This window comes from Lacerta agilis, chromosome 2 (genome assembly GCF_009819535.1).
Source record: "Lacerta agilis isolate rLacAgi1 chromosome 2, rLacAgi1.pri, whole genome shotgun sequence".
Lineage (NCBI taxonomy): Eukaryota > Metazoa > Chordata > Lepidosauria > Squamata > Lacertidae > Lacerta > Lacerta agilis.
The window spans coordinates 84328556-84351551 of NC_046313.1; the positions used below are offsets into that span (position 1 = coordinate 84328556).

Here is a 22996-nt window from a genome sequence, read left to right on the forward strand (position 1 = left end):
GAGACTTCAGAGAAGTGTGACTAGCCCAAGGTCACCCAGCAGCTGCATGTGGAGGAGCAGAGATGCGAACCCGGTTCCCCAGATAACAAGTCTACCGCTCTTAACCACTACACCACACTGGCTCTCTACCTGAAACCCTGGAAAGCTGCTACCAGTCAGTGTAGACTATACTGGGCTAAATGGACCAATGGTCTGTCTTCCTATGTTTCTGTCATCCCATTGGGGACGATTGAAGTTGTAGTCCAAAACATCTGGATGGCACCAGGTTGGAGAAGACCAGTCCATGTTGAATGGCAGTGCCTTTGCAGATGTTCAGATGTTGATCTCCCCCACCATTAACTGGTGGCCAAAGACCGAATCTAGAACATTTTGCATGTGAAGCCTGTGCTCTGGGTTACGGCCACTTCCCTAATTTATCATAATTCTAGAAGAGCCCATTTGTGGAGGGTGGGGGGCATCACTACACCTAGTTTGCTTGGCTGTACGAATAGGGTTTCATCATGTCCTGACCTGACTTTAACTTCCTTATGCACTATTCCCTCCAAACTGTACCCAATTTAGTGTGTGTGTGTGTGTGTGTGTGTGCGTGCGTGTGTTGCTCCTGAAGAAACTATATGAAGGCAGAGACACTGGAGAACTGACATTTATGTCGATGCCATGCTAATCTGCAGCAAAACATTATCCTTCCTTATATGCTTTTTTAAAAAAATAAAAAAGTAATATTTAAATGCTTGCAAGCTATCTGCCAGGCAGATGCCGAAGAGGCACCTCTATTATGCAAACAATGGGGAAATGCAGCCTTATCTTTTCACACCACCAGGCCTCTGGGCTGCAAAATACATTTTTGCATTGATTTACATTTTATTTCCCAGATTCAGCTGGCTACAATAACTCTGCTCCATGAATGCAAAGGCATGGATGCTGCTGTTCTCTTCCCATGTGCTTTAGCTGCTGCCTACACGGCATTTCCTCTTTATCATTTTCATAATCTGGGAAGCAGCAGGGTGCATGAAATCACTCCTTAGCTCACTTTAAAAAATAAATGCCTCCACAACCCCTCCAGAGTTCTCTCTGATTGTTTGAAGCATCTTGAGGGATCGGGGGGGGGGGGAGAGGCATAGAGACTACCAACCTCTTCTTGCCTGTAGACAATTACCATGGCCAAAGGAGCCATGAATATATCAGAGATGGACTGAAATGAGAAGAAGCGGGCATTTGTGGTTTAACCCAGGGTGTCAGCAGCAGTATCTTATGGAAGAATATGATGCATGGTCACCAATTCAAAATTTGTATAGATTGTTCATATTTCAGGAGCCAGGCCAATAATAAATAGGGCTGAAAGCTAGGAATGGAGGAAAATGTTGTTTGGGCCACAGTGAACTGATTCTCACCTCTCAAACGAATACATGATTTGGAGATGTAATTATCCTTTGGATTTTGCACCTCTCTGAATTTTGTGATACGGTTCTTGCCTCAAGAAAGGACCAAAATATATTTTTAAAAAAAACAACGAAGTGTATTTTAGAAGATAAAACACATTCAGAAATGTGTATCTTGAGATAAAATGTGCATTTAAATAACATTTTGTGATGAAATACATATTTAAGTATGTATATAAATAAGATTTTGTGTGTGTGTGTGGACTTAAAAAGCCCCCCGCAGATTAATGTGGAAACAGGATTGAATGGAGTTAGTGATAAATATGTGCAAAATTCCAGCAAAGTCTGGAAGCAGACTAAACCTATCTCTAGCTGCAGCTTGGAACTGATATATCGGTTTAATTAATTGACAAAAGATGCATGATTAATAAGGCAGTTGTTTGTTGTTTAAAATATTTTTTATACAGTTACTTATAGAAACTCTGGCTGCCAAACCTCATCCCAGCTAAGTGCTTTGTGGGGATGGAAGGATCTGTCAATTAAAGTTCTCTCAGTTTCTTAGTTTCCCAATCATAAATTCAGTTCCTTACATTTCTGCAACAGTTTACATTTTAGAGAATTCTATAGCAAGATCCACCAGGAACTGTGGGGTTAAGATCCAGCCAATCTCCAGGCACACACACAGAGGCTACTCTAGCTTAACACCTTTGTCCTTGGTCAGCTGGAGATATGCCAATATATCTCTCCAATCCTGGCTCAGACCTGGCTGGCTGAGCTGAGCCTGGTGGATCTTAAGATGGCGTAAGCCAGTGGTCGGCAAGGTTTTCCAGCCATGGGCCAGATCATTCCCAGGGAGATCATCCGTGAGCCGGACATGGGCAGTGCGGTGCTGAAAATCACGCCTGCGCAGAAGGGATTTTTGGTGTCTGGGCATGCGCAGACATGGTTTCTGGTATCTGCACATGTGCAGATGCCATTTCCGGCACTACTTGGCGAGTCCCTGCACCGTGCTGTTCTGCTTTAGCGCAGCGCGCGGAGGACTTGCCAAGCTGGCAGCTTGTGGGCCAGTAAAACGGTCTTCGTGGGCCGCATCCAGCCCATGGGCCGGAGGTTGCTGACCCCTGGCGTAAGCCCTTAAACTGGCATAAGCCCTGAAAAAAAGAGCCCTTCTGGGGGTGTGGTGGAGGCGGGACCAGAGAGGCAGGACTTAGGCTGGATCAGCTGTGCCACGTGACCTACCAATGTGACATAAGTTAAGCTGGTAAAAAGGGTGGTGTAACTCGAACACTATTTTAAAGGTTTGTTTCCCCTCTGCCAGGTTTAGGCTGGCTCATTCAGCAGTAGCCCCACTCTGGTGGTGTACTTCACGCCAGCTTAACTTATGCCAGAGTTGCTTTATATGCCAGATTCTTGTGTATAGGATTGCTCCCGTAGTGTGCAGTTTTCACTAATGTACTCATTTTTTGCAAGAAATTCCTCTTAATATAATGCATTTTTGTATGTTATTTTCATGCATGCTGTATATTCATTTTTATGCACACTTCCCCCTAATGTTTGCATTTTTGTAAAAGTTGTTTGGTTACGGTACAGCATCACAAAATTTGGATGAGAACAGATGTTGGAGGATGGGTTTGTTTCAGTTCTCATATTGCTTTGGAAAGTGTGGATTTGATAGATTCGGTTTTAAATATGAGCAGAACTGAATCTCTTCCCCATCCCTGTTTGTGACTGAATATCAGGAGTTCCACAATGAAATAATATGTTTCATTAATGGATGGCAGTCGTAAAGATCAGTAGAAACATTATTATGAATGGACTTTGTCCATATTTTTTTTTGCCACATGTTATTCCTCATAAGAAAAGATAACCCAATGACTCGCACATGATGCATTATTCATCATTTTGATTCATTTAATTAATTGTTGTGACCTCTTGATAAAATTCCATCTATATTACTGCTGACCTTGTGTCACTTCGATTGCACTTTGACAGATAATGATTTTTTTTCTCTGTATGTAATAATTATAATAATTAGAACAATGATGCTGCTGCCTGTGGTTGCCATCTGTCCACTTGTTAAGCTAGAGGAAAACTACAGTGACTTCTGATACATTTTTTGTATATTTGGGGCCTTTGGATTCTAGAAGTAGAAACTAATCTCTGATTATTTTGCATGCGGTCTTGCGGTCATATAGACTGGAACACTCCAGATCAGGATATACAGAAGTTAAGTTGTTGTTGTTGTTGTTGTTCAGTCGTTCAGTCGTGTCCGACTCTTCGTGACCCCATGGACCAGAGCACGCCAGGCACGCCTATCCTTCACTGCCTCTCGCAGTTTGGCCAAACTCATGTTAGTAGCTTCGAGAACACTGTCCAACCATCTCATCCTCTGTCGTCCCCTTCTCCTTGTGCCCTCCATCTTTCCCAACATCAGGGTCTTTTCTAGGGAGTCTTCTCTTCTCATGAGGTGGCCAAAGTACTGGAGCCTCAACTTTAGGATCTGTCCTTCTAGTGAGCACTCAGGGCTGATTTCTTTGAGAATGGATAGGTTTGATCTTCTTGCAGTCCATGGGACTCTCAAGAGTCTCCTCCAGCACCATAATTCAAAAGCATCAATTCTTCGGCGATCAGCCTTCTTGATTGTCCAGCTCTCACTTCCGTACATTACTACTGGGAAGACCATAGCTTTAACTATATGGACCTTTGTCGGCAAGGTGATGTCTTTGCTTTTTAAGATGCTGTCTAGGTTTGTCATTGCTTTTCTCCCAAGAAGCAGGCGTCTTCTAATTTCGTGACTGCTGTCACCATCTGCAGTGATCATGGAACCCAAGAAAGTGAAATCTCTCACTGCCTCCATTTCTTCCCCTTCTATTTGCCAGGAGGTGATGGGACCAGTGGCCATGATCTTAGTTTTTTTGATGTTGAGCTTCAGACCATATCTTGCGCTTTCCTCTTTCACCCTCATTAAAAGGTTCTTTAATTCCTCCTCACTTTCTGCCATCAAGGTAGTATCATCAGCATATCTGAGGTTGTTGATATTTTTTCCGGCAATCTTAATTCCGGTTTGGGATTCATCCAGTCCAGCCTTTCGCATGATGAATTCTGCATATAAGTTAAATAAGCAGGGAGACAATATACAGCCTTGTCGTACTCCTTTCCCAATTTTGAACCAATCAGTTGTTCCATATCCAGTTCTAACTGTAGCTTCTTGTCCCCCATAGAGATTTCTCAGGAGACAAATGAGGTGATCCGGCACTCCCATTTCTTTAAGAACTTGCCATAGTTTGCTGTGGTCGACACAGTCAAATGCTTTTGCGTAGTCAATGAAGCAGAAGTAGATGTTTTTCTGGAACTCTCTAGCTTTCTCCATAATCCAGCGCATGTTTGCAATTTGGTCTCTGGTTCCTCTGCCCCTTCGAAATCCAGCTTGCACTTCTGGGAGTTCTCGGTCCACATACTGCTTAAGCCTGCCTTGTAGAATTTTAAGCATAACCTTGCTAGCATGTGAAATGAGTGCAATTGTGCGGTAGTTGGAGCATTCTTTGGCACTGCCCTTCTTTGGGATTGGGATGTAGACTGATCTTCTCCAATCCTCTGGCCACTGCTGAGTTTTCCAAACTTGTTGGCATATTGAGTGTAGCACCTTAACAGCATCATCTTTTAAAATTTTAAATAGTTCAGCTGGAATATCATCACTTCCACTGGCCTTGTTGTTAGCGAGGCTTTCTAAGGCCCATTTGACTTCACTCTCCAGGATGTCTGGCTCAAGGTCAGCAACCACATTACCTGGGGTGTATGAGATCTCCATATCTTTCTGATATAATTCTTCTGTGTATTCTTGCCACCTCTTCTTGATGTCTTCTGCTTCTGTTAGGTCCTTTCCACTTTTGTCCTTAATTGTGGTAATCTTTGTACGAAATGTTCCTTTCATATCTCCAATTTTCTTGAACAAATCTCTGGTTTTTCCCATTCTGTTATTTTCCTCTATTTCTTTGCATTGCTCGTTTAGAAAGGCCCTCTTGTCTCTCCTTGCTATTCTTTGGAAATCTGCATTCAATTTCCTGTATCTTTCACGATCTCCCTCGCATTTTGCTTGCCTTCTCTCCCCCGCTATTTTTAAGGCCTCATTGGTCAGCCACTGTGCTTTCTTGCATTTCTTTTTCATTGGGATGGTTTTCGTTGCTGTCTCCTGTATAATGTTACGAGCCTCCATCCACAGTTCTTCAGGCACTCTATCCACCAAATCTAAATCCTTAAACCTGTTCTTCACTTCAACTGTGTATTCATAAGGAATTTGATTTAGATTGTATCTTACTGGCCCAGTGGTTTTTCCTACTTTCTTCAGTTTAAGCTGGAATTTTGCTATAAGAAGCTGATGATCTGAGCCACAGTCAGCTCCAGGTCTTGTTTTTGCTGACTGTATAGAGCTTCTCCATCTTTGGCTGCAGAGAATATAATCAATCTGATTTCGATGTTGCCCATCTGGTGATGTCCATGTGTAGAGTCGTCTCTTGTGTTGTTGGAAAAGAGTGTTTGTGATGACCAGCTTGTTCTCTTGACAGAACTCTATTAGCCTTTGCCCTGCTTCATTTTGAACTCCAAGGCCAAACTTGCCAGTTGTTCCTTTTATCTCTTGACTCCCTACTTTAGCATTCCAATCCCCTATAATGAGAAGAACATCCTTCTTTGGTGTCATTTCTATAAGGTGTTGTAAGTCTTCATAGAATTGATCAATTTCAGTTTCTTCAGCACTGGTAGTTGGTGCATAAACTTGGATTACTGTGATGTTAAAAGGTCTGCCTTGGATTCGCATCGAGATCATTCTATCATTTTTGAAATTACATCCCAGTACAGCTTTCGCCACTCTTTTGTTGACTATGAGGGCCACTCCATTTCTTTTACGGGATTCCTGCCCACAGTAGTAGATATGATAGTCATCCGAACTGAATTCGCCCATTCCTGTCCATTTGAGTTCACTGATGCCTAGGATGTCAATGTTTATTCTTGCCATCTCACTTTTTACCACATCCAGCTTACCAAGGTTCATGGTTCTTACATTCCAGGTTCCTATGCAATACTTTTCTTTACAGCATTGGACTTTCCTTTCGCTTCCAGGCATATCCGCAACCAAGCGTCCTTTCGGCTTTGGCCCAGCCGCTTCATCAGCTCTGGATCTACTTGTACTTGTCCTCCGCTCTTCCCCAGTAGCATGTTGGACGCCTTCCGACCTGAGGGGCTCATCTTCCAGCGTCATATCTTTTATATGCCTGTTGTCTTTGTCCATGGAGTTTTCTTGGCAGGGATACTGGAGTGGGTTGCCAGTTCCTACTCCAGGTGGATCACGTTTGGTCCAAACTCTCTACTATGACCTGTCAATCTTGACCTGTCCGTAGCTTCCCTGAGTAATTCAAGCCCCTTCGCCACGACAAGGCAGTGATCCATGAAGGGGGAAGTTAAGTTGCCTGTGCAATATTCTTCAAGTTGGTGATTGATTGGATCCATCATACATTAGATGAACTGAGGTCTCATTGAAATCAGTGCAACAAGATAGGCTACAGTGACACTATACATTTCAAGCATGATGACCCCACCTTAAACAGTCATGGCTTCTCCCAAAGAATTATGGGAGCTGTTGTTTGTGCAGTGAGATGAGAGTTGTCAAGAGACTCTTGTTCCCCTCACAGAACTACAATTCCCAGAGTTCCCTATGATGAAGGATTGATTGTTATACCACTCTGAGAATTGTAGCTCTGCGAGGGAAGCAGAGTGTCTCCTAATAACTCTTGGCACCCTTGACAAATTACAGCTCCAATAATTATTTGATGGAAGCCACAACTGTTTAAAGTGGGGTTATAGTGCTTTAGGTGTATGGTGTCAATGCAGATTCAGTCATGGCACAAGTCCTGTGGATTTCCATGGGAACTAAGTGCAAGTAACTTAGTCTGGATTCAACCTAGTATCTGTATGTACAGCACTTGAGGGAAGAGGAGAGAAGGTGAGCCACCCAGAAGCTCATATACCTCAGTTGCTCAGGCTCAAGAGTGAGTGAATCCCTTGTGACAGTTGGCTGCAGGGAGGTGAAAGGGCAGTAGCAAAGAGGGAAGACCTGTCTGGAGGCCTCCCTCAACAGCAAGTCACTGTTTAGACTGAAGGGAGACAGCACATGAGGCAAGTTATACATCAGCCATTGATACTAACCTGGTCCTTCAACACCTGGATTTCCAGGCCAGGAGGATTATGAATCACTGCATAGCTCTTGCACATGAAACTGTTTACAGGTCTCTTCTCTCCCCCGCAGCCCCACTTGCAGAAGGAGCAAGCAGAAAGTGTCTACAGGACTCCTGACAGCAGCCCCACATTTGCCTGATAATATCCATATCAACCATTTCTATCGTCTCTATGCCTCCGTTGCTTCCCCGTGAAATGAAGGCAACCATATTGCCTGGTGTCAAAACGGATATTGTGCAAGAATGTGCATTAGTATGTGCACGTTCCCGAGTATGATAAGCTTCCAGGGCCATAAATATGGCCAGAGCTAATTAGGTAGATAACGGATACATAGGGAAGATCTGCATGAAGACATTCCCTGCATTATAAGAGGCGTGTGTGGAAATAAGCTAGTATATAAAGCTTTACAAAGCACGGCATTCAATGTGAATGCTGAAAGGAGAAATGACCTACATATCAGGAACAGTTGCAATTTCCTCTGCATTGTGTCTGTAGCTAAATTTTGCCTGACCTACTAATATCCTTGCTGAATGGAAGAAGGAAAAGCTGCAGACAGACCTGTTTGCTAACACCCCCTGCTCTCTCAGTGAAGCAAGTCTAATTGATCTCAAAGGGACTTTGGACTGCATAGGACTGCACTGTGAATCTGTCTTGCCAGCCCTGGGATACAGACTCCATGGAAGGGTGGAGATGGTTACCTGACCTCCTGGCACAGTTGCTGCTGCTGTTTACCAGGAGTGGGAGTGGTAGGCACTGGAGAGGGCAGTATAGTGCAAACACACCAGCAGAAGCACCAGATTAGCTCTGCTGCTGAGTTTGCACCACACCAACCTCACCACTGCTTTGTCCCTTCCCTGTAAGCAGCAGTGACTCCACTGTTGGGAGGTCAGGAAAGCACCTCTGCCCCACCACACTGCTCGCTACTGGATACAGGGAGGTGGTGGAATAAGGACAGAGTTGCCTGTGCTGCACACTGCATCCTAAAGCAGTCTGTCTTCCTTTGTCTTCATGGCTTTTGTCCATCATGCTTTAGAGAGGCTGCAGTTCTCTAAACAATTTTCTCACTTCCACCCCAATCTTCCACCCTAATTGAAGTACAGCATTCAACTTATGTCCCTTAACACCTGTAGTTAATAGTTTTAATTCTATCAATGTTTAATTGTATTTTAATGATTCTTTTTTTTTATCTGTAAGCTACCTTAAGTCCTGTCAGGGTATAAATAACTATATAAAACAATAATAATTAATAGGGTTGACTCCACAACAGCCATGGCATCTTGGGACTCACTGTGGGAAGTAAAACTTGCAGACAGCAATGCCTACCCTGAGCCCCATTAGTTCTAATATCCTAATAATAATGTTTTAATTATTGGACAACTACAAAATATATGAATAAATTTTGCTTGTGAGGTTTTGCATAGTTTTGCTAATGCAAGACTTTTGGCTGTGCGATGGAACTTCCTACCCTTCCACACTCCCTATGTGCTTGTCCTCAATCTGCTGTAAGTTTCCTCCAACGCTCCACAGCAAATTTGGGGAGGGCACATGGGAAGAGGCAAGAAAGGGCAGTTTCTGTTACACAAACCAATATCCTTGCAAAAGTGGAAGTACTTCATTGGATTCTGGCCTATATTTTAAAAGCTGGTGGACTGGAGAAATTTCTTGTGCTCGTTTTCTTTTATAATTTCTCAATATTTTCTAATCAGAGCACTTATTGCTCCTCTTGCTGGAAAGTACTGAAATAAAAATGGCCATGTCATCCAATGCCTCCGCCACTTCTTCAGCTGTCGTAATATCCCACCAATTCATTAAACTGTTGATAGAATCCAGACACAATGAGTGCCATATAGATAAGTCACCAGTCATCCCAGAGGCATAAGATAAAAATGCATTATTAAAAAGGGGAGATTTGGGATGATAGTCATGGATATAGCTTTCCTTTGATTTAATACCAAACCTCCAGGGATGCTTGTACTGATGGCGATTTTCAATTGCTTCCATCCAATTTGCTTCTTTAAACCATAGCATACTTTCAAGGTGCTCATTCACCATTTTAACTTCTACTCTTATTGTGTCATCTGGGTACTGCCATCCTTTCATAAACGCCATTCTTGCATCTTGGGAATACCAGAAGTGACTCAGCAGATGAGGTGGAGCCAGTACACTAACTTTCTGATATGAGGGTTGTTGTTGCTTACCAGAAGGGAGAAGGGGAAGGGTGAGGTGGCAGGGGTGCAAACATACTGTGAAGGAGTGTGGTGTAGTGGTTAAGAGCGGTAGTCTCGTAATCTGGTGAACTGGGTTCGCGTCTCCACCCCTCCACATGCAGCTGCTGGGTGACCTTGGGCTAGTCACACTTCTTTGAAGTCTCTCAGCCCCACTCACCTCACAGAGTGTTTGTTGTGGGGGAGGAAGGGAAAGGAGAATGTTAGCCGCTTTGAGACTCCTTCAGGTAGTGATAAAGCGGAATATCAAATCCAAACTCTTCTTCACTGGATCAGCTCTGCCAGTGTGCTTATACCATACCATATCCACCACCTCACCCCTCTTCCTACCAGTAAGCAACAGTGACCTAGCGGCTGGAAAGCTAATGTAGTGGCTCCACTGCACCTAACGAGCCACTTCTGGATATATTTGGTACCCCAATCCCTCCTGGTTTTGCTTTTTATTGGGTACTGGGGGGGGGGGAGTTGAATATATATATTTTAAGGGGTTTCAGAACAAACACAAACAATATACAGAATAAAAACATACTGTATTCTGAACTCAAAAACACCAGCCACCCTTCCCCCTAGTAACCACAAACCCTCTCACATCCCTTCCCCAGAGAGCTTAATTGCACTAGCAGCACATCCAAAGCATATTCAGAGTACTTGGTCACAGCAGGAAGAGACAGATTAAAGAAAAGGGATTCAATGTGTGCACCTATCGCATACCTAAAAGAGCCAAAGAGATCTGCATTGGCCTGGAACTGGTCTTTTATCTCCTTGCATATTCTCATATTCAATAAAGGAACTACTACTACTACTACTACTACTACTACTGCTAACATGCCAATGTTTGCACCACATCCCAAACAAATGGATCTCACTCTCTTTATATCATACATTTGTGGCCTTGCTAGGAGTTTTTTGGGCCCATATGAAATCTAATGCCCACATTTACTAGAGTAATGTGTTGAACATGCATGGGTATTATTTATCACTCAACATGTAATTTAGGGAAAACATTCATTTAATGGTATAAATTTTTCCCATTGAAGAGACTGGACATTTCTCCATAGCTCTTGATCTTAAACTTATTCAAAGAGCTTACCTTTTTTGGGCCATATATGCCATGCCTTTAGAAAACAACAACAATGGTTTTTCATTTGAATAGGGTTTTTGTGGTCTTTCACCAGATTTTGTCATTTCCCTTGAAAACACATGGTATCAGTTTTAAATCACATTTCCTGCCACAATCAATTTCCTCCCTTACATGGAGTCTCGTAGATCCATGCAACCAATCAGGTAAGACATAGGAGATGGTGTGATGTTGCCTGGTGACCCATGGCATTACTATGTCAGTGAACATCAGCACAGGGAGTCCAAATAAATCAGAAACAAGCACAAGGCATGCTGCACTCACATCAGCATGCTTTAGTGTAAGTGCATAATTTATGCACTGATGGCAGTGACGGCTGCTCCATTCAGATTACAAACAAGCATGGGCAAACGTCCCCAGCATAACAATTGCCACAAACTGCATGATTGTACTCCACAACAAAACAGAAACCATACATGGAAGCAGGGTCAGCATCAGGGGTCGGCATTATCAGACATCTGCCAGTGCCTGTACTCCTGTTGGGGATCCACTGCTGGTCCCCAGAGCCTACTGCTCCTCTTCCTCTTCTTTGTGGTTGCCATGTGTTAACTTGCCCCCTTTAAGCACAAAATCATTGAAACGATGCAGCAGCACTGTCTTGTCACCTTCCACTTCCCCTCTGGGTGGTTGTGTGGATTGGGCACAGAGAGACACGGCAAGTGAATGGAGTGCAGTGACATTAGACAAAAAAGAAGTGGGCACATTCAGAAAGGGGGTCCCACTGACAACATCTCACCCAGGGACCCACCCCCCCACACACAAAAAGGAGCTAGCACTGCTTGGATACTTTAGGCTCAGTTCTAAATTTTCTGTTTTGCAAAGGGCATTCACAGTGGAAACGTTTAAGCGGATGCATGAAAGGGTTCTTGGTGGTGTGAGCAGAGCCTGTTGTGCATACAACTGTACAGGTGTGGGTTCGGTTCTTTTTGTTTTTGTTACTATTATTATTATTATTATTATTATTATTAGTGTGGGCTCTGTTGAGTGAATGTGCATAGGCTGTGAAAGTAATTAAAGATGGGATACAAATTTGATTAGTTCACGTTTAAAGGCACACCTCCCTAATTCACACTGCCTAAAACGGTATGTGAAATGAAAAGCATTTGTTCTTCAAAACTGTACACATTTTGAAATGCAATTCTCCAACCAAATAATGGGAACTAAAACGCAGATACCAAAGAAAAATATGCACAAATCCACATATTAGTATAAAAACCTCTACAAAGATGCATTGTATCAGAATCTTAGGCAAAATTGCAGGGGGGAAAGTGCATACAAAATTGCATGCAAATTTTAATCTATTAGGATAACTATTCACTGGTGGTGAATTTTCATGAGGACCTTAAGAAAAATTCAGAAACTGTGGCGAACTGAATTTAAGATTGGGAAAAAGAAACTGGCAAAAACTGAAATCAACAGGTTTGCCAATTCCTAGACAGAATGAGCCAACACAATGCTCCTCCCACCCACATTTGTTCCCTGAACATGTTTTGAATGATTGAACCAGACTGACATTTTCACATTCAAATTACAGAGATGGGAAATGTAATATAATCCAAAATCAAACTGCAAAGCTGGATTTAAGCAATGTCTGTATGAATGGCCCTAGAAAGCATAGATAGCAAAGATGACCATCTGGCTACTGAACAATTCTTAGTCCCTCCTTTCCTCCCCTTAGCTTCTGGCACATAGCAATCTCATTCACACAGTCTCCTTACCCCTTACACAGAGATGCAGATTGCACAAGCCAATGTGGTGGTCACAGGATCCCTGGCTTTCCATCTCCTCCTCCACCCTGAAATCCTCCTTCCATCTCCTCCTCCTTCTGGAAGATTTTTTAACCATCTGGAAAACCTTGATAACTTTCTTCATTTTCTCTGCACCACCAAGGAGAGAGGGTAGAAGAGAAAGTGCAAGATCTACAAATCCTTTGAACTCCTATATTTGAGCAATCCTAGCTTCTTCATTTGAAAGAAGAATGGATATATATGTATACCAGGTCCTTCAGCAACACCCACAAGCGCTCGTGTGGTTGTAAAAATAAAACAAAACCTTCCCCGCATGTAGGGAGGAGGAAGAAAAGGTGGAAGGCATGAAGCCACAGCCTGTATGTGGTGCTCTCAAAAGTGTGAGCGGACACACACACACACACACACACACACACACACAGCTCATCTCTGGCAACTTGTGCAGGCAAATAACTCAGAAGGGCAGCAGCTCGTTTTACGAGGTTTCCAATTTCTGTTCTCAATGCTAGATGCATTCTGGCAGATCTCAAATGCTCTCCGGGCAAAGAGTGTCAACACTGGTGAAGAAAGAGCAGTGACTCTTCAAAACACAACATTGGCTTGAAGGATCAGAAATAGCCAGTACCAAACCTGAGAAAAGCATCCAAGTAGGCTTCTTTTTTGGTTTTGGTTTCTAATCTTAAACATTTATTTTGTTTATCTTGTTCTGTGGTACAGTCAATGGGCCCTTTAGAAATGGGCATTAATATACAGTCATACCTCTGCTTACGTATCCCTCCGCTTAAGTAAACTTCTGGATACGAAAGCGGCAAACCCGGAAGTATATTTCTGGGTTTTTGCTGCGCTCCTGCGCAGAAGCGGTCCCTCCAATTGTGGAAATCTCAGGATCCAACTGGAGCTCCAGAATGGATCCCGTCCTCAACTGGAGGTACCACTGTATTGGATAATTTCTGGCCAATGTCATACATTCCATTTTTGGGTAAGGTGTTTTGTGTGTGTGGTGGCAGTGCTAAGAATGTGTGGGTGGAGCTGTTTATCTGGGCACATCATGATATAGCTTCAAGCCTTGGTTGCCCTAGTTACTAGATTATCTTCAGAGGGAGCTAGATGGGTGTGTGCTGCTTCTGCTGGGCCTCTCAGTGGCTTTTAATACCATCCATCATGGTAATGTTCTGAACCAGTTTGCAGTGCCCCCAGTCCAGCTTTGTGGATAGGTCTTAGAAGGTAACTCTTGTGTTTGACCCCTTGGCCTTTCGGTTGTGCTTTTCAAACCTGTTACAGGTTCACCCAGATCACCAATCTTTTCTTCCAAGTCAGTCTCCAACCTTCCTTCTTCTAGTGCCCACTCACCCATGTTCAGCTACCTCTCCTCTGTGTCCACCCAGACCCTGACAGAGGGTGGGGCAAGTGGCAGTGAGATTAGGGTTGTGCAGGCATTCTGGGGGAAAGATGTAACATTTTTCTATAGGTCAGGACATTTATGTGGTATCCTGCTTTCAGTTCCATGGGACATCTTTAAGACGAGCCAATTCAGGGTGCAGTCCCATACATATTTGTCAGGGGCTCGAAAAGAAAGCACCAGTGCTCTAAGTTGTGCTTGGGAACAGACTGGAAGCCAACGTCGCAAGTGCCAAAATCTCCTCCCCTACACATCGATTCAAAGTGTCCCTTCCATATATACCAATGTTTTGGTTGGTTTTCTTTTTTTTGGCTCGCTGTAATCCTTCATAAATTCCCCGTCAATAAGATTTATGAGTACAACTCCACTTTATTTTGATGGTTGTTTCTAACGCTGGTACTGCCATTGTGTCGACATAATTAGCAATGAGTCTAATAATGCCAAGCCAATGTAATAGTCGTTTTATCAACTTCCGGCTTCATTAGTCAGAGCTGACATAATCAATTCATGTTGCCACTAGCTGGGCCCAAGCAGCAACAGCAGCACTTTCTATGTGCAACGAAAGCTGACCTGGGGAGCTGCAGGGGGGGTGGCAGGAATTTCCTTTTCCAACTGGCAGCAGGAGGGGATATGCCTGAAGGAGCAGTTCCATCCATAATAAATATTATTACAATGCTGGCACTTTCACCATCCAATCCCAAAGAAATACTAAACACCTGAGAGGGTGCATGAAGGTTCCAACTATTTGAAAGTTGCCCACTTTAGTAAGGTAAGATGCATAAGGCTCCTATATTGTCTTCCTCTCTGGTACTGTAATAACTGGAACCAGATTTTTCTGGTCCTTGGACTGGAGACCATCACACTCCCTCTACAGTTCAGCATTTTGCTTATCTGGATGAAGCTAACCACATTTACCCTAAGTAATCCCTTTCACTTGTGGATCCCAGGCCTTTGCCTGGTTGTCCTACCTTCTGGAGTCAACCTTGGTTCTGTTGCTGACCCTCACCTCCTGCTTCCTGTGGGACAACACCACATTTTTCATTCCTCCAGGAGGTGGGTGGTGGTGGTGGTGCAAGCACTTACATCTGATGGACTTTCAAAAAGTGGTTTTTTCCTTTGTAATGACTGAGCTGGTTGAAATAGAAAACGCAGACTGTATGGTCAGATCTGGATCCTGCTATGTCAATCGTTCTCCTCTTACCTAGAAGGATCTCCAGTCTTTGCATGACAGGTTACATGGTGGAGCAAGTGAATATGCATATACAAAGTAAGGACTAAGCTGTTCTACAGGTGTCTGTTGAAGGTCAGGGGCTGTCACAGGATAAAATATTAGGCAAGAGAGCTTTGTGGCATATGGCAGTGATATGACCTGTTGAAAAAAAACCAGGCATGCCACAGCCTGAGATGAAATATCTCATGAAAAGACCACAACTGTCGATCAAAGATCATATTATTATGGGAGATATTGAAAATCTCAATTGCTTTCTGTATGCTGCTGCAGTCTAGTGGCTAAGAGACTAAACTGAGAACAGCAAATCAGGGATGGAGGAGGAAACTGGATCAGTTAGCACACAGCAAATTTGCACACCCTGAAGCAATATACAAACTGAAACACAGCTATCCTTTGAAATTTGCATTTACTGATATGTTCAACAGGTTCTTAGAATTAGTGTTTGGCCACAGGTTGCTCCACTTTTTTGTCACAATTGCCAATTTCTGGTTTCTGAAATGCTTGTGGTTTCTAAAGGGCCTCAGGCTGCGCCCAACCTTTGTCCGAGCAAGTTGCTTCCTCGGAGCTGTCCATGGTCCAACAAACAACCTTTGATCAGCCTTGTCTCCTTCCCTTTGTCCCCTTTGTCCCCTTCCCCTTCCCAGCAACATGACACATGGAGCCAGAACATGACACAAATACACCAGGAATAGGGAACTCCGACTCACAAGCCCAATTAGCTCCAGCATGGGTCCCAATTTGGCCCATGAGGCTGTTTCCCCAAACCATGCCCACATGCCCCACACTACTGATTATTCCAGTGCTGGGAACTCCCTAATGTAGCCAAGGAGGTACAGCACATTGTAAGCACCATCAGTTGGCTGACTGCTGGAGGCTGCAAAGCCCTGCACTTTACATGCACTAATGAACATGGCAGTACCTGCAAGGCATCAGGTTTCGCAAGTGATTACAGTATTTCAAACGACATGGGCAAAGTAACATGGTTATGTGACATCACTGGCCTGCTGGGGTGGAGGAAAGGACACACACACACACACACACAGCCTGAGCTAGTTCCCCAACCCTGCATTGCACCACCCTTTGACAGCTCGCAACTCTGTGACTGTCTGGTGAACCTAATAAAATGGATTTTATACCATTTACTGTTGCTCTCTCCCCCTCTCCCTCCTTCTCTCTCTGTTTATCAGCCGCCTGCATTTTGGACCCATATGTGTATTGCTATGGGGTCTTGCCATGATTTCTCTTGCACTAGAAATTTTACCACTACACCATGGAGTAGGTGACCTGAGACCTGCTGTCTCTCAGCCTCTACTATATAGGGAGAATAACACTGACTTACAGATTTGTTGTGAAAATTATAACTGACAGTACTTTGCAAAGTATTTCAAACACACTAGAACACTCTATCCACAAATAATAATAATAAGATTTATTTATTTATTTATTTATTTATTTATTTACACACACCCCCCCATCTGGCTGGGTTTCCCCAGCCACTCTGGGCGCCTTCCAACAGAACATTAAAATGCAATAATCTATTAAATATTAAAAGCCTCCCTAAACATTACTGAAAGCTGGGAGTGATAGCTGGATAAGGCTGTGCTGTCAGGAACGGTAACACCCACTTGCCTGTCTCTTTACCACATTATTTTATTTAGATACTTCCACCCTCTCGAGCCCATCTTTTTATGGCAGTCCAAATAAAAGTAATATTTAAAAATAATATATCTAAATTCAATGACTTATGATAAAAAGCACAATAAAAATTTCAATCAATATAACACAAAGGATTCAAGTAATTAAACCTAAAAAAAGAGCGCTGAAAGAATTAAGTCCTAGCTACCTGTGGAAAGACAAGCTGTGATCACACCAGGCAAACTTCCTTAGATCAGCAGTGCCACTATGGTGAACACCAGCCAATGGCAGAGAAACAGGGAGTGAGGCCTCACCACAGTGGCAGACTTTGGGCTCTCAAATTTCAGCAGTGCCCAATTCAGTACACCCACACACCCAGCCTCTTGCACTCTGTTCTGCATCACTGTTGTGGCACCCCCTGTGGTGCCGGGGCCCAGTGTGGCCAAACCGGTTGAGCTACCCTAAAACCACCTCTGCTCAGCTGATTATGTCAAGGGTCAGGGCATTTTATTAACCCTGAATAATCTCACCAGCTTGCCTAAGCCAGCGTTGGCGTGGCACTATGTAGAAATGCATCTGCTGTATTTGAAGAAGAGCTGCAGCTCAATGGTAAGAGCATGCTTTGTGCAGAAAAGACCCCTGGGTTCAGCCCCCTGCATCTCCTGCCAGGGCCAGAAAAGACCCCGTCTGAAACCCTGGAAAAGCACCGCTAGCTGCCGTAGACAATATGGAGCTAGATGAACCAATATTACGAGTCAATGGAAGGCAGCTATCTATGCACAAGCACCGGTCTTGGTTGGTTTGCATCACTGAGACAATTCTTGGGTTTCTTCCACCATAAACTCCTGGTTCCAGAATGTATTTGCTTTCAGAAACTGATTGTTTGCAGTCCATTAAGCCGCAGCTTGGATTTGTGTCTCTGGGTGTGCTGGAGGCCTGCCCATCTCCTCATAACAGATCTCCTGCAACGGAATTAGGGCAGCACTGCAGTTTCCCTCATTTACGTGCATGATTCATGCTCAGTTTGTGGCTGCTTATTCCATGGATATAAATATCGTGTTGCAGGGTTGTAATCACAGCTTGTGTAATGGAAGGGCAGGAAGTAGCAGAGAATTCCCAAGTCTTAGTAAAGAAGGAGGCTGCAAGACTCTAGGAATCTGCAGCACAAGAAACAAAATCATGCTCTGCTGTAAGCAGTCATCAGGAATGCCAGCAAGGGAAGATCCTGTCTCCCCAATAATACTGAGGTTTGAGTAAGTACAGCTGTCTTCTAGTTTAGCTCAGTCTTCACCAACCGGGTGCCTCCTCTGCTGTTCCGGACTACAACTCCCATCACTCTCAGTCGCTGCTGGCTGGGACTGATGGGACTTGCAGTCCAGAACAAGTGGAAGGCACCTAGCTGCTGAAGGCTGGTTTAGTTGTTCCATGAATTTCAGAGCTCTCTAATTGTCCCCTCCAGCACTGGTCAGAAAGCTTGCTTTCCTGATCCTCTGTGTCGTATCTGATTATTATTTTTCCTGTTGGAAGTTCCCTTTCATTTGCTAAGATATCTCTCTCTATCTATCACATTTATAGCCCACCTTACCTTCAAGGAGCTCAAAGCTCCTTGGGTCGCTCACTCCCAATTTTATCTTCACAACAACCCTGTGATGTATGTTAGGCTGGGAGAATGTGACTGTCACCTGGTGAGTGTGCAGGGATTTGAACCCTGGTCTCCCAAGGCATAGTCCAGCAATCTGAACACTACATCACACTGGCTCTCTTTTAAGTTCATGACATCCTCCCCTATGTGAATGCTTTGAAGGGATGTCTGGCTGAGCTCAACTTTGGATAAAAGATTAAAGGAAGAGCAGAGTACATCTCGATAGGTAGAAAATTGTGGTATAGAGAACCAGAGTTTGGTTGTGGCTAATTTTCCTGAAAACCTCCACCATCATCTGAAATGAATAGACCATGTAGTTGAGCCCCTTTTGCTTTTTGCTTTTTAAGCAAACCATTCACTTATCATGTTACTCTCAATTTAACTTGTTTATTTTGGGGTTAAATTATAAAGGAACAGCACTGACACAAACGCCATGATGTGAGTCACTAGATTGTAGGGTAGGCTTTTGCCTGACAAGGCGGAGAGTTAATGATTATTCTTGCAGCAAAAATGTATAACTCCCCCCTGCTCTCTTTAGAGAAGGTTCTATATTTACTAAGAAGGGCTTTGGCAGTATGTGAAAGGGTTCTGTATACCAGAAGGTCAATGCATGTCTCAGGCTGTGATGCTCAATGCTCTTTATTTGAGGGGCAGAACAAGTCCTGGCCATGGGCTTAATGAATAGCCACTGCTGCAACCACAGCTCCACCACTCATACCAGCCAGTGTGGAAGGAGTAGAGGACAGAGGGAAATGCCCTTATACTATGCCAGCTGCTAGGTGCAACAGAGAGACCCAGATCAGGTTCACTGCTATCCCATGATGGCAGCAGGGTTGGCTCAGCACCTGGTGGAAATAGTATGTTCAACTTCTGATTACTCTGAGAATTCAATGAAGGGGGGGTGGGGGAGTGGGAGCATTTACATGTGTTTCTGCATCAGTACCAGAAATAATTTTTTGGGGTACGTCTTCCAGAGTTAAAGCGGCCCTATCAAAAAGTTCATCGCCTTCTTACCTAATAAGAGAGGACTTCCAACATGATGGCCTTCAAACAGAACGGGTTCTCTGTTTTGTTTATTGATATTATTACCTTAAGGTCATGTTCCTACCAACAAGCCTACTTCTATTTTTGGATAAATTTTACTAGATTTTAAAAAGAGAAATAAAAGATTGTTATCAGATATCTTTTTATACAAATTAAAATGTTAATCTAGATAAGCACTCTGAACCAGAGGAAAAAAGAAAGACAGAAAATAGGGAAAAGTGAGAGGAGGCAGAGATATGGAGATAGAAAAAAAAACACTGAGAGAGAGAAAAAGACAAAGTTAAGAAACTAAAGAACTTCCGATTTTTCGTCAGCTATATATAAACATTATTCAACTCAACCACTCCAATATAATGCAGAGCAAGATTACTTTCTATAAACAAACATTATCTTTAGCCTTCAAACTCAAATATCATTACTTCATTTTTATGCAAAAAGTTTCAAATCTTCAGTAAATGTTAACAATGACTTTTCTCTAATTAAACGTGTCAATTTCTCCATCTCAGCTAAGTCCAATAATTTTAATAACCACTCCACCATTGTTGTTAATGATGAGCCTTTCCATCTTTATACATATCAAAGTCTTGCTGCCACAATCATATATTGAAACAAAGTTCCATGACCTTTTTTCCCTTAATTGTACAGTGTAAGCATTGTTGTATGGATCTGTTTGCATGATGGTTACTTTAGGAAATATGCAGTGTATATAAATGGCATATAACACTGGATTGCAAATAATATGCAATAATTGTTAATTTTAGAAGAACTCGTTAAAAATAAACCTCACTTCTCATCGAGATCAAGGGGTGAGACAGGAATTAATAAAAAGTATGTGTAAACAAGCCCAGTGCTGAGATCTTTGGAAAACTACTAGCAATGATGGCTATGCTTTGCCTCCACAGTCAGAGGCGGTAATGTTTCTGAACACTAGTTGCTGGAAACCACAGGAGGGAAGAGCGCTCTTGCGGAGCCGGGGCATGGAGAGGGGCGGGCCAGCGAGGAGGGACACCCCTCCTCGCTGGCCCGTCCCTCTCCCTGCCCCGACTTGCGCTCCACCAAGGGAGCCCGAGCGGCGGATTCAGGAGTCTTTGCAGCCCGCAAAGACTCCTGAATCCGCCGCCCAGCACCCCTTCGTGCTGCGGCTGCTCACGCAGGCACGAGCAGCCGCGGCATGAAGGGGTTCTGCCGCCGGGCGGCAGCTTCGGGAGTCTCCCGAATCTGCCGCCCAGCACCCCCGGAGTGGGGCGTCGCATGCGTCATGATGTCATGATGCACGCACGCACACACTGCGATGCCCCGCCCCCCAGGGGTGCCTCTTGGCTTCCCGCCCCCGGCAGCCAAGGGGCTAAGAACGCCCCTGACTGTGAGAACAGTGATGCTGGACTAGATGGGCCAGTGGCCTGATCCAGCAGCCTCTTCTTATAGTCTTTAAATTTCATCCCTATGCACAACCAAGAAGGGTAGGCACCAAAAGTGACAGCAGAGCAAGTAGTTCCGATAACTCCTTCAAGGAATGACACAAATTCAGTCTAGCTTGCCTCTCCTGGAATTTTTGTTGTTGTTGTTCCTGTATTAGCAACCAAGGCAGAGGAAGGCAATAATTCCTCTGAGTGGTTCTTACTATGAATAAGCCCAATGGGGGATTCGTTCCTTGAAAGACTAGCCCCTACTTGTCAGGGGAGGAAAAAGAAATATGAAACCATATAATCAATTCTTGGCCTATTGCAGATTCCACAGTTTCTTCCTCCTGCAGAGTACATCAGTTGACTAACCTTTCCTGTCCAGAGCAGAGAAATATCTCGACTCCTTGACTATCACCTTGGGAGCAGGATTCACCAGAGCTGGGAATAAACCAGCAGCAAAGGGAACAGGGACATGTTCATTGAGCAATGCAGGTATACAAATAAGCCTCTTTATTGAACATGGAACATTCTTCCTACTCTGGGGCTCTGCAGAATATTAATTCCAATGGTGGGGCAATGTACAGGGACAATTGGACAAGTGCATAGGGCATCTGTGCCTGGCGTCCAAAATGAAAAACAGCGGAGGCACACAACAGCTGAAGAGAACATCTGCTGATTAATTTTAAAGCATAATAATCTGTGCACAAAGACTTCAGATCAACTCTCTTTTCATTACTCTCCAATCAATCTTATTTATTTAGCATTTATTTATTTATTACATCTCCTCTCTTAGGAGTCCAAGGTGGCTAACAGAATACCAACCAGTTCAAAAACTTTGAAGCGCCGCACAGAATAATATAACACGGAATTCAGAGTACAGCAGACAAGGGACAACGGGTCTTCAGTGGCATTCATGCTTCCTCAAAGGGCTGGATTAACAGATGGTTCTTCAGATGCAGGGGGGAAGCATGTTAGTGGTGTAAGCAACAATTGCCAGTCTACTGAGTTCCATAGCTGGAGTGCCACCACAGAGAAGGCCATGTCTTAAGTTGATGCTAAACAGGCCACTCCCAGTAATGAACCATGAGCAGGGCCTTCCCCACAGATTTCAAGGTGCATATCTGTAAGTATTGGGGAGTCTGTTTCTGTTCAGTCCTGGGGGAATTTCGTATGCTTCCCTCAGAAGTTTCAACAGTTTCCAAGATCACAAATGCACTGTTCAGATAGTCATCCCACATGAGAGGGGAGCAGAATGAGCTCTTCAGTTGCATCACCAGCTTTTTCGCCTCTTTTGTCATGAATAGGAAGCTGAAGATTTGCAGTGGCGAGATTTCTCTGCTCCTGGCGGCAGAAGGGCAACCCCCAAAGCATGGAGAGTGAAAGGGCCTAGTGTCAGTGATTCAAAAGAAGGGGTGGAACCAGGAAGCATGGCTCAGCTCCAACCCTCAACCCCCAGGGCCTGCTGCACCTTGCTATGGAACCAAAGAGCTGATAATGATCCTCATCCCTGCTTTCTGCTCCTTTTCTGAAAGAATCTAGCCACAACTTGCATTGGCAGCCAACATGGCAACCTGTTTTCATCAGATGACCGAAATAAATAAATAAACTTGAAACTGTAGTGGAAATGGGAACTGTCTTTGTAAATAATATGAAAGAGCAATCACAGTGAGAAAAAGATTTATGAGATACCACTTATTTCCAAGCGACCAGTAGCTCAAAAAAAATATGTGGTCCTATTCTGTAGCAATTCTTCTCCTTTCTGTTAATCAAACTGCCTTCCTTTAGAGTTGCATGATTTCCAGCTGGTTTGCCACTTCCCATTAATTAACACACTGCCTGAATGCCAAAGCCCACATCTCGCAGCTGGGATATTGCCTGTTCACCACAGTAAAAACACCGTGCTGCTATTAAATTTCGTAGGAGA

At 43.8% G+C, this 22996-nt stretch overlaps 1 protein-coding gene across 4 annotated transcripts in view; it reads right to left on the reverse strand.

The window, feature by feature from the left end:
• GRIP2 (glutamate receptor interacting protein 2) overlaps positions 1–22996 on the reverse strand; it is a 365790-nt gene that overhangs the window by 187589 nt on the left and 155205 nt on the right. Inside the window, exon 1 of one of the 4 annotated variants that reach the window (XM_033141095.1) lies at positions 12689–13018. The exons of 1 other annotated variant lie outside the window; for it this stretch is intronic. In XM_033141095.1, the coding sequence (XP_032996986.1) occupies positions 12689–12842 (154 nt within the window). In that variant the 5' untranslated portion in view covers positions 12843–13018. Of the gene's footprint in view, positions 1–12688; positions 13021–22996 lie in introns of those variants that run through there. 2 more of the 4 variants (XM_033141094.1, XM_033141100.1) reach the window with 2 other exon arrangements.